Source organism: Epinephelus fuscoguttatus, linkage group LG6, assembly GCF_011397635.1.
Source record: "Epinephelus fuscoguttatus linkage group LG6, E.fuscoguttatus.final_Chr_v1".
Taxonomy (NCBI): domain Eukaryota; kingdom Metazoa; phylum Chordata; class Actinopteri; order Perciformes; family Serranidae; genus Epinephelus; species Epinephelus fuscoguttatus.
The window spans coordinates 45,065,835-45,078,535 of NC_064757.1; the positions used below are offsets into that span (position 1 = coordinate 45,065,835).

The following is a 12,701-nucleotide window of genomic DNA, read 5'->3' on the forward strand; positions in this document are numbered from 1 at the left end:
TAGCTGCTAGCTAACCGTAGCTAACTTGTTTGTCCATTGTTTGGTCTGTGACGTAATAGATCAACAGGAAAAAGGTCCAACACTAACAAGCTGAAAGGGGGCATATCTCCACCTATCGTAGAGGAGTCGCGCATACTTGGCTCAATAAATGGATTCCCCTCCCGTGCTTGGATACTGGGACAAGGACAGTAGGCCAGTTAGATGTCCTCGTCCAGCTGGGAGTGTAGCTCAGCTTCACTGTGCTTGTAAACATACTGACTGATGATGATGTTGATATCTGTTGTATCCGTCAGATTTAGTAGAAACTACAGAATGTTGCTTCACAAGAAAACAACCATTTTGGTGAGTCAGTGTCTTCGACTGAAAGGACCCTTAATGTGCAAACTGTAACAACCCTCAGGCATGTTATGTTGGAATTTGTGCGGTAGAGGGCCATATATTGAAATGTGGAAGGCACACAGATTTTGACAAAAAAAATAAGCAATTACTGATTAGTGTTTGCATCCCTTTTTGTTAAATTAAGCTCAGATTGCAAATGTGATTAATTAATGAGGGATACCAATGTGCTCACTATAGTCTAACTAACTCTTTTTTTTGCGTTGTTATTTCATAGCAAAGGAACTAAGGATTGTGATGTTTGGAAGGGAGGTCAAAAAGAAGACACTTTGCAACTTCATCGTTGGAAGCAAACAAATCCAACATAAAATAACCCCAAACAAGCAATGTGAGGTCGCCCATGGAGAGTGGAGAGGACAGCCTTTGAAAGTCGTGAAAACTCCAAACATGTTCAGTCTGTCTGTGGAAGCCTTTAGAGAAGAGATGAGAAGCTGTGTCAGTCTTTGTCATCCTGGACCAAATGTTCTGCTGCTGTTAGTGAAGTTGTCTGAGTTCACTGAGAAGAAAAGAAAAACACTGAAGTTCATCCTGAGTTTGTTTGGTCAAGATGTCTTCAAACACTCGATGGTCATCATGACACACGAGGAGAGTAAGGCAAGCTCTGCTGTCAGTCAGCTCCTTGAAGACTGTGGAGGGAGACACTACAACATGGTTAAAAGTGACCGCCAGCTGTTAATGGAGAAGATTGAGAACATTGTGCGTGAAAACAAAGAAGCCTTCCTCACCTTCACTGAAGAGCCCATCAGACCAAAGTCTGAACCCATCAGACCAAAGTCTGAACCCATCAGAGCAGCTTTAAACCTGGTCCTGTGTGGGAGGAGAGGAGCAGGGAAGACTTCAGCAGCCAAGGCCATTTTAGGTCACACAGAGCTTCATTCAGTCTCCAGCTCATCAGAGTGTGTTAAACATCAGGGAGAGGTGTGTGGACGTTGGGTTTCCCTGGTGGAGCTGCCTGCCTTGTATGGAAAACCTCAGGAGGCAGTGATGGAGGAATCATTCAGGTGTATCTCCCTCTGTGATCCTGAGGGCGTCCATGCCTTCATCCTGGTCCTACCTGTGCGTCCCCTCACTGATGAAGACAAGGGAGAGTTAGAGACCATCAGGAACACATTCAGCTCTCGAGTCAGTGACTTCACCTTGATCCTGTTCACTGTGGAGTCAGATCCTACAGCGTCAGCTTTTGTTAACTTTCTAAAGCAAAACGGAGACATCCAGGAGCTCTGTCAGAGCTGTGGAGGAAGATATGTTGTTGTCAACATCAAGGACCAGCAGCAGATCCCAGAGCTGTTGGATGCTGTGGAAGAAATGAAACTGAGACCCAATCAAGATGAAGCATGCAGCTACACTAGAGAAACATATGCATATGTCCAGATACAAAAGATCATAAAACAAGACAAACACATCAGCACGCTACAGGCTGAACTGAAGGACCTGAAAACAAAAAGCATGGCCAGCTGTAAGTACCATATAGATTTAAATATTTTCATCAGAACAATAATAAATCATGACGTTTTTTCTGTGTCCTCATCTATCCACTGGATATTAAAACTGTCACCATTTAAGGTAACTCCAGGTCTTCTTATGTCACAGGTGATGATGAGCAGCAGAGCCCAGAGTGTCTCAGGATTGTGCTGATAGGGAAGACTGGCAGCGGAAAGAGTTCTTCAGGAAACACCATCCTAGGAAGAGATGAGTTTGAAGCCGAAGCAAGCCAAACATCAGTCACCAAACGTTGTCAGAAAGCAGTGGGTGAGGTGGACGGTCGTCCTGTTGCTGTGGTCGACACTCCTGGTCTGTTTGACAATAGTTTAACTCATGAGGAAGTCACTGAGGAGATGGTGAAATGCATCAGTCTTCTGGCTCCAGGACCACATGTCTTCCTGTTGGTGTTACAAATCGGCAGATTAACACCAGAGGAGAAGGAGACATTAAAACTCATCAGGGAAGTCTTTGGGAAGAATGCTAAGAAGTTCACCTTCATTCTTTTAACTGGAGGAGATAAACTGAAGCGTGAGAAGCGGACCATTGAGCAGTACATTGAAAAAAAATGTGATCAGTCATTTAAGAATATGATTACTGACTGTGGGGGAAGATACCATGTGTTTGATAACTATGATGACGGCAACCGCATGCAAGTCAGTGACCTGATAACGAGGATTGACACCATGGTGAAGACAAATGGAGGTGGCTGCTACACTAATGAGATCTTTAAAGAGGCCGAGGCAGCTATAAAGAAAGAAGTGGAGAAAATTCTAAAGGAGAAGGAAGAAGAGATGAGGATAGAGAGGGAGAAACTTCAAAGAAAACATAAGGAAGAAATGGAAGCAATGAAAAGAAGAATGGAAGAACAGAGAGCAGACATTGAGAAAGAGAGAAAACTGAGAGGAAAACAACTCAAAGAAATGGAGAAAAACATCAACAAAGAACGTGAGGAGAGAAAGAAAGAACAGGAAATGAGAGAAGAAGAAGACAGGAAGAGGAAACAACAGGAAGAATTACAACAACAAGAGTGGGAACAAAAAGTTGAAGCTTTGGAGCAACAAATAAGATCAGAGTCAGAATCCAAGGAAACTACTGACAGAAAGCTGGAGGAGAGCAGAGAGGTGATGAAAAGAGAAAGAGAACATGAGGAGAAGAAACAAAAAGAATGGTGGGACAAACGAAATCAAGAAAATGAACAGAGACGACAGGAAGAGCAAACGAAACTGAAAAAACTTCAAGATCAGTATGATCAGGAGAGAGAAAAGTATGAAGAGAAAAGAAATGAAGAGGACCGACTCAGACAGGAGCAGGAGGAGAAGAAGCTGAAAGAGTTGGAGGAAGACTATAAGACAAAACTGGAGGAAATGAAGAATAAGTACGAGGAGGAGGCCAGAAATAAAGCTGAAGAGTTCAATGAATTCAGAGAGAGTAAAGAAAGGGACTTTGCAGCTATGATCAAAGACCACATGAATTATGTCGAGCATCTAAAGGAACAGCAGGAGAGAGACATGCAAAAGAAAAAAGAGGAATACGACAGGTTGAACGATCTCTCAACCCACAAAGAAGAAAGTCTGAAACAAGCCATGGATAAACTACAGGACAAACACAAACAAGAAATGGCCGACTTGATACTGATACTTTTGTCCCAGAAGAAAGAAAACAGGAGGAAAATAAGGGCAATGCAGGAAGCACACAAAAAAGAGGAGGAGAACCTTAAAAAAGATCTTTTAGCCCAAAACAAAAGAAAAGAGAGGGAACAAATGGAGAAACTGAGGAAAAAACAGAATCAAGAAATGAAAGCCCTGGACAAGGAAGTTTCAACCCAAACCAAAGACGATAAGCGCGTAAGACGGGAGACACTGTCCATCGAACATGCGCAACAAATTATTGATCTGAAAATGGAATTTCTGACGCAACAGCAACAAAACCAGAAGGAACAGCTGAACAAATTAAAGAAAGAACATGAGCAAAAATTGGATGAATTCAAACAGAAACTTCTGGAAGAAAACGAAAGAAATGAGAAAGAAAAAATAGAGGAACTGCAGAAGAATCATGAACAAGAAATGGAGGCGCTGAAGCAAGTTAAGAGCCCGGACAAAGACGATCAGGAGGAAGAGCTGGATGAACTGCAGAAAAAACACAAAAAAGAGATGAATGAGCTGAAAGAGAAACTTTTGACCCCACAGGAGCAACAGTCCTGCAGCATCGCATGAACAATCGTAATTATTTCAATGTCACACTAATGCCAACCTGGGTCCTGCAGTCAGAGACTTGTCATCATCTTTGATGTATACAGTATATATACAGTTACCATGGATACAGATGTTGTTGCCATCTATCACAAGTTCAGTGAAGAGGTAGTGTTTTACCTTTTTTACCAAACTGTAAAGCTGTTTACCCAACAAAACACTTTTTTTCCCCAGCTGAAAATGGCATTCGCTTTTCTGAAGGTGGGAGCGATAGAGTGCTTCAGATGTGCAGCATTTATTCAGCTGAGATGCTATGGTTGCATCTGGCTGTCATGATATGGAATATCTGGGAAAGTTAAAGCACAAAGTAGAGTACCTGCTGTGGCCCTTGCTGTAAAGAATGAAGGGAAGGCTGAAGCACGTACAGAGAGTAGCCAGACATGCTGGTCTGTGTCTAAACTCTCGTTGACCAGAAAAAGAATGCCAAAAGTGCAATGCACAGCGCAGAAAAGACCCTCAGCACCTCGTCATGCTGCTGCCATTTGTTAAAGTGTAAATATGTGGTGCTCCCACTGCAAGAATTACTGCGCTATGCTGAAAACACTAAAAATGCTTGGTAGATAAAGCCTCTAATGGTTAACATGCACACAGTGTATACAGTTAAAATCCAGTCTTCATTCCCAAAGTCTGGCTGCTCATTTGTTCTGTTGTTTTTGCAGCTCTGTGAACTCTCCATCACTCTTAAATTTACTTTCATCTGTACAGTTTGCAGTTGCCAAACCAGGAACAGAGCTTTGCTGAGATAAAAGATATGTATCAGCTGTTTGCATTCAAAGAAATGGAAACTTTTACCTTAGTGAGGAGGGGTGACACATTCTTTTAAAAGATATGATTAGTTGCCCCTTTGTGAGCCTGCACAATGTGGACACCCAGTGGAAATGAAATGAACTGCATCACAATATGAGACTGAAAAAGTTTTCATTGTTTGTGTGATCACTCTCATGACAGGTGAGACAGACTGAAGTCATCATTGCTGCACTGTTGCGTTTTTACAGTTGTTGAATATCTTAAGCTGAAAACACACCGGCGCCGCCACAGTGTGGCGCTTCATGTGATGCACACCAATTGCTGGCCTGAGCATGCACTGACTGCATCTCACTGCAGCTCCCTCAAAGTTATTACTACTTTTACTGAAAGATGTATGCTTCCTCCACCTCTGCATGTAGCTTAAAATCATGTGTGGCCTCTAGTTAAACTTGATTTGAGCTATGACTCACCAGGCAATGTCTTTTTTGCCATTGTCTTTATAATGTTGGGATTGTGGGTCGTTTAGCTCGGGACATTTCTTGACCTCAGCAATGAGTCTCTCCTCATCCAATCTTTGTCACACACGAGACACAGCAACAGCTACAGAGTTCTATTTATACATCCATGGTAAAGAGAGAAGTCGAGCTGCTAAGTGAGCTTGTAAGTACAAGCAGGGAGCGAGTGGGGGAAAATGCATTTAATTCTGGGGGCAGCAAGGCTGGAAATAGGACTGTGGCATAAAGCACGGCAGGATGGCGCGTCCAGGAGCGCCGACGTGCATCTTGCACCGCCAGTGTGGGGTTGTACATTAAAAAGAATGTGCGTATTTGGATGTGGGGCATTTATTGACAGGGTGTTTTGGCCTTTAGTGTAGTGTCTCTTGGGTTTTGGGGTTACCTTTGCCAGTACTGGGTTTACTGTAATAGATTATTTCCACACGCATGTTAATTTTTTTTTTTTTGGACTGTTTGTTAGTATTTTGTATATTTAGTTTGTTTTTTATTTGTTTTTGGGTTTTTTTGTTGAATGTGGATTTTTTTTTAAATACAAACATAAAAGGGTTAAGTTTACAATTTATTTTAACAGCTTACTGTGTTAACAGTAATAAATAATTTCCACACACATTTAATTTTTCTTTTTAGAGATGTTTGTTGGTATTTTGTATATTTAGTTTTTTTGTTGTATATGGGTGTTTTTTTAAATTTGTTTTTGTCAATCAGTGAAATGATTTTACATGTTTTTGGTGTTTTAACTTGGAAATTTATCATTTTCAAACTAAACAAACTAAATTAAAAATAAAGTGACAAGAATATTCATTTGTTTCATATATTAGTGTGAGATTCTGATTCTTACGTATAACGTATGGTTTGTGATTTATAGTCACTGGAGACAAAAAGTTCCACAACAAAATGTTTTCTTGACCAACAGTGTCTTCGTAAACGAAGATAAACGAAGACATAAGATATGTTTGTATATGTAGGCTTTGTGAGCCTGCACAATGTGGACACCCAGTGGAAATGAAATGAACTGCATCATAATATGAGACTGAAAAAGTTTTCATTGTTTGTGTGATCACTCTAATGACAGAAGGGTGAGACAGACATAAGTCATCATTGCTGCACTGTTGCATTTTTACAGTTGTTGAATATCTTAAGCTGAAAACTTATATAAGACATAAACATATACAATCACATATAAACTATTTTAGAATGTTTTTTCAAAGTAAAATGTGCACATCTAAAAAAGTATGGTTATTCCTCTGCTAACAACTGCAATTATCAAAATCAGGGTTGCTGAATTTTTGAACTGAATGAAGCAGAAACCTTTAAAGGGAATTTAATACAGCTGCCCTGTAATAAATAACTTTGTGAAGTTTGGAGAGGGTCAGGGTCAGTGTTTGTTTTGATGCCTCCACACTGGTGATAGCTGTGTCCGCAGTTATTATGTTTTCAGGGTTTCTGTACATCACATGCTTGTGAACACAATATCTCAAGAAGGCCACAGGGGAATTTCATCAAACTTGGCACAAATGTTGGACTCATTGATGAACTGATTGGATTTCAGTGGTTGAAGGATGAAGGTCAGTGTGAGCTAACAAAATATGTTTTAGGCCATAACTCAAGAATTCATACTATACTAATTATGAAAATACTTTACTCAAATGTCTAACAGGATAAAATAAGAATGTGATGACCTTTTATATCCAGAAGGTCAAAGGTCAGCTTGACTGTGACATCATCATGTTTTAACGTCATATCTCAGGAACAGAAGGGGAGACATTTGGTCAGATACTGAATTGGTGACTCTAATCTTGAAACTGTGCTGATTGTATAGATCTTCTGTGTGTGAAGCATCCATGTTTTCACTGACATGAATGGAGACTGTCAGAGACACTGGACTGGTGGGTGGAGTCATACAAGTAGAGGGTGGTAATTCCAGTTTAGGTTTGTGTTGTTAAAGGCCCAGTAAAAACAAATAATTACAGTAGGAATTTGTGTTATAGTTACATTTAAACTGCTGAGTTGTAAATGAAAAAGTGATAGTTTGACTGTTTTTCATTCGATCGTAATTCAAGATATGCATGTTTTACTGTGTTCAATACTACTCCAGTAACTATACTTGTAATAAAGTACAACATGGGATTATTGTTACTGAGCAAACTGTCAAAAATATTCTCATCCAGTGTTAATGTTGTGTTTGCTGGTGCAGTTAGCCTGTGTCACAAATACAGGAAATACAGAAAACCTGCATCAGCAAAAAGCTCTAAGTTATCATCAGCACAAAGAGCTGTAAGTTATCATCAGCACAAAGAGCTGTCAGTTATCATCAGCACAAAGAGCTGTCAGTTATCATCAGCACAAAGAGCTGTAAGTTATCATCAGCACAAAGAGCTGTCAGTTATCATCAGCACAAAGAGCTGTAAGTTATCATCAGCACAAAGAGCTGTCAGTTATCATCAGCACAAAGCTGTAAGTTATCATCAGCACAAAGAGCTGTAAGTTATCATCAGCACAAAGAGCTGTCAGTTATCATCAGTACAATGAGCTGTAAGTTATCATCAGTACAATGAGCTGTAAGTTATCATCAGCACAAAGAGCTGTAAGTTATCATCAGCACAAAGAGCTGTAAGTTATCATCAGCACAAAGAGCTGTTAGTTATCTTCAGTAGTTATTCACATCATGACGAAACACAGCCACAAAAAGGCCACGGAGCTGCACCAACACCTTTTACAGTGTCCAAAAATCCCCACATGATCAAAATGCTGCAGTGACATTCTCTGCATCTCGTTGCATTTGTACCGTTGCTGTCCAGCAGATGGAGCTCTAACATCAACTACTGATGTCTGTTTCATGGCTTCACCATGTGTTGTCAACTCATTTTCTGTTTTCTGAGTACTTGTACTTTTAATACTTTGAGTATGTCTAGCTGATAATACTGATGTACAGTACAGGCCAAAAGTTTGGACACACCTTCTCATTCAATGCGTTTTCTTTATTTTCATGACTATTTACATTGTAGATTCTCACTGAAGGCATCAAAACTATGAATGAACACATGTGGAGTTATGTACTTAAGAAAAAAAGGTGAAATAACTGAAAACATGTTTTATATTCTAGTTTCTTCAAAATAGCCACCCTTTGCTCTGATTACTGCTTTGCACACTCTTGGCATTCTCTCCATGAGCTTCAAGAGGTAGTCACCTGAAATGGTTTCCACTTCACAGGTGTGCCTTATCAGGGTTAATTAGTGGAATTTCTTGCTTTATCAATGGGGTTGGGACCATCAGTTGTGTTGTGCAGAAGTCAGGTTAATACACAGCCGACAGCCCTATTGGACAACTGTTAAAATTCATATTATGGCAAGAACCAATCAGCTAACTAAAGAAAAACCAGTGGCCATCATTACTTTAAGAAATGAAGGTCAGTCAGTCCGGAAAATTGCAAAAACTTTAAATGTGTCCCCAAGTGGAGTCGTAAAAACCATCAAGCACTACAACGAAACTGGCACAAATGAGGACCGACCCAGGAAAGGAAGACCAAGAGTCACCTCTGCTTCTGAGGATAAGTTCATCCGAGTCACCAGCCTCAGAAATCGCAAGTTAACAGCAGCTCAGATCAGAGACCAGATGAATGCCACACAGAGTTCTAGCAGCAGACCCATCTCTAGAACAACTGTTAAGAGGAGACTGCGAATCAGGCCTTCATGGTCAAATAGCTGCTAGGAAACCACTGCTAAGGAGAGGCAACAAGCAGAAGAGATTTGTTTGGGCCAAGAAACACAAGGAATGGACATTAGACCAGTGGAAATCTGTGCTTTGGTCTGATGAGTCCAAATTTGAGATCTTTGGTTCCAACCGTGTCTTTGTGAGACGCAGAAAAGGTGAACGGATGGATTCCACATGCCTGGTTCCCACTGTGAAGCATGGAGGAGGAGGTGTGATGGTGTGGGGGTGTTTTGCTGGTGACACTGTTGGGGATTTATTCAAAATTGAAGACACTGAACCAGCATGGCTACCACAGCATCCTGCAGCGACATGCCATCCCATCCGGTTTGCGTTTAGTTGGACGATCATTTATTTTTCAACAGGACAATGACCCCAAACACACCTCCAGGCTGTGTAAGGGCTATTTGACCAAGAAGGAGAGTGATGGAGTGCTGCGGCAGATGACCTGGCCTCCACAGTCACCGGACCTGAACCCAATGGAGATGGTTTGGGGTGAGCTGGACCGCAGAGTGAAGGCAAAGGGGCCAACAAGTGCTAAACACCTCTGGGAACTCCTTCAAGACTGTTGGAAAACCATTTCAGGTGACTACCTCTTGAAGCTCATGGAGAGAATGCCAAGAGTGTGCAAAGCAGTAATCAGAGCAAAGGGTGGCTATTTTGAAGAAACTAGAATATAAAACATGTTTTCAGTTATTTCACCTTTTTTTGTTAAGTACATAACTCCACATGTGTTCATTCATAGTTTTGATGCCTTCAGTGAGAATCTACAATGTAAATAGTCATGAAAATAAAGAAAACGCATTGAATGAGAAGGTGTGTCCAAACTTTTGGCCTGTACTGTACGTCTACAAGTGAAAGGCAGGACTTTTACCTGTAAGTGAATATATTTAATCAGATCTTATTGATCTCTGAGTGGAAATTCACGTCACAGCAGAGACATACAGGGTAAGAAAAACATGACAAAGTATTTGAATGACAATAATTATAAATAAAAGATAAAAGAGATGTATCATTACCTGAGAATATTAGTGAATAGTGCATGTCAGGATTGTTTTGTTTGATAAAGTAAAAACTTGCACACAGTCTAAATATTCCACCACTTTTTTGCAGCTTAACCGAAGTAGTAAGTAGCAAAACAGAAACCCTAACTGACATTAGAGATTTTTTAAAAAGCATAACTTGAGTCTATTAAGAATGTGCTGACTTGTGAGTTTCACAAAACATTTGTGAAAAGTCTTTACACAGCCGACTGAATCTAAATAGCTTTTTCTTATGCACTTATATCTCTCTGATTTCTCCTGTGAAGAATTTAAGTCTTATTTATGTTTCCCCTCCATCATTTAAAACATCTGAACTTATGAAGTGGATGTGATGTGGATGTGATGAGACACTCCCCCTCCTCCTCTTTCTTCTTTTGTGAACCGTTACTTTCACTCATCGTCTCAGACGGTGACGCAGTTACAGCTTCAACTGGTGAGTAAACTCAACTGAATCAAAATATAAAAAGTGGATTTATGTATTATTGGTGTTCTGTATAGAAACAAAGATGTTTAGGTAATATAACTGTTTGAAGCTGAAAATTCTCATCTGTAAAGTGATTATTGATTATTAGATGTGTTTTCTGTTCAGATCTGATGAGCAGCTCTGACAGGTTGTGTCTCAGTAACCTGACTGACTGAGCCAATCACATGTTAAACTGACATACACTGTCAGGACCATAAAAGCAGAAATTATTATAAGATTTTTATGTAATGATAGAACAACATTGGTCCACAGGGGGAGCCACAGCGATCGGTCACATTTTAGCCATTTTGAAGCATTTTTCTGTTGTTATAGCGCCACCCAGTTGCCAATTAGAGTTAAATTTCTCCAGTCACCTTGAGGCGTCCTGTCCTACATATCTACCAAGTTTAGTAAAAATCCATATGGCGGTTAGGCCTAGATAAGAAATGAGCTCTCTAGCGCCCCCATTTTGTTTGTTTGTTTCTCATTTTGATGGGGGCAATAATGGAGGGGTCCCCTCAGATTATGTGTGGTCATATGCCTACAAAGTTGCGTGGTGATGTTATACACCTTTATGTGATGAGCCACGCCCTCCGCAATATTCATTGCCTTATAGAAGCTCAGTTTTAGGAAGTTTTCCAACTTTTGCCAAGAGGGAACTTTAGATATTGCTCCCTAGATTATGTTCACCCAGTTTCATGCAGATCGCTCAAACTTCCTAGGAAGAGATCCATTTGAAGTGTTTTTCAAAAAAATCAAAATGGTGGAAAATCTATATAAGTGGAAGTTATGGGTTCTTGAGGCAAATGTGTTCCTCATGAGGAGAGGCATCTCTGTGCAAAGTTTCATGTCTCTACCACATACGGGGCATGAGATATGCCCATTCAAAGTTTGACATTTCAGTCGGTTGCTATAGCGCCCCCCTTTGGCCAATTGATGTAATATTGCTTCATTGGCATCCTCCTATGACCCTCTACTATGGAGTTAGATTTGTCTCATTAATACCTGTAAATGCACAGAGGATGATCTACAAATATTTCTTGATCTGCACACGTTTCATAATTATGTGTGTGAACAGATCAACAATTTGTGTGTAAATGTGTAATCTGTAAATATAAAATACATTCCACAAATACAAAAAATATCTGTGAATACATTAAATTAATTTGCAAATAAATGAAAAGCATTTGTGAATATCTTTCTGACATTTACAACTTTCAAACAGGCATTTGTGAACTCAGTTTTTATTTGTGAATCGATAAAACATTTATGGATCTCAGTTCTACGCGTTTGGATTTGCTTTTTGCATACACAGAGTTTTGAGACAAATTTTCCACTGGTCCGAATGAAAATGCACTCGTATCACTCGGCCATCTTCGGATAGCAAGTGATCACCCAGCTGATTGCGTCATGTCTGCATGTCAAAGTAAGAGCATGCAGTCTTTCTATGAGCTGTTTTTTGTTGTTTTTTTAATAATAATCAGCGATAAGAAACGTGCATTCATTGTTTTATGTTAATGTCATACAGTGAGTATTAGTGTGTGTTTATTTGTTCTATGTATCTGGCACACACTTTTGTATACATGTCTGTGTGAGTATGAAAGGCACAGTGGCTGCTTCTTCAGTTGGCAGTTATCAGCCAACTCATCCTTTATATTTTTCGTTCATTCTTTCAAGTAGGATCAAAGTCACAAAGCACTTCACATCTTATTATTAGTGTACTCTTACTAATGTAGTTGTAATGTCTGTGCGGACCGCACCGTGTTTAGTTAGGTTACATCGTTTCAGTAAGGTTACGTTAACTGTTGTGAGATATGACAAGTGGCAACACCCTGGTTAAGGTCTTTGATAGAACAGCTGTTGGTGTTGGTAGCTCTTTTTGTTTTGAAATGTCGTATTGTAGTTTTATTGTTCATTGTTAATATGTAGATTGCGCTAAGCTAACATTAGCTACTGAAACGGCCCATGGCAGTAAACATTCATAAACATTCATATTGTGGGCTGGGGGGACGAAAGCAGGGTACATTTTTTATTTGTGGAATGTGTTTGTGTATTTGCAGATCCGTTTTATACTTGCAAAATATTTTTGTGAGTTTAC

The 12,701-nt window shown here is 40.0% G+C and overlaps 1 protein-coding gene across 1 annotated transcript in view; it reads left to right on the top strand.

Moving 5' to 3' along the window:
* The window catches only part of LOC125889695 (uncharacterized), a 143,759-nt gene extending 137,558 nt beyond the window's left edge, over positions 1-6,201 (top strand). Inside the window, exons 15-16 of the mRNA XM_049577738.1 lie at positions 614-1,852; positions 1,987-6,201. Of these exons, the coding sequence (XP_049433695.1) occupies positions 614-1,852; positions 1,987-4,091 (3,344 nt within the window). The 3' untranslated portion in view covers positions 4,092-6,201. The remainder of the gene's footprint in view (positions 1-613; positions 1,853-1,986) is intronic.
* The last annotated feature ends 6,500 nt before the right edge of the window (positions 6,202-12,701 follow it).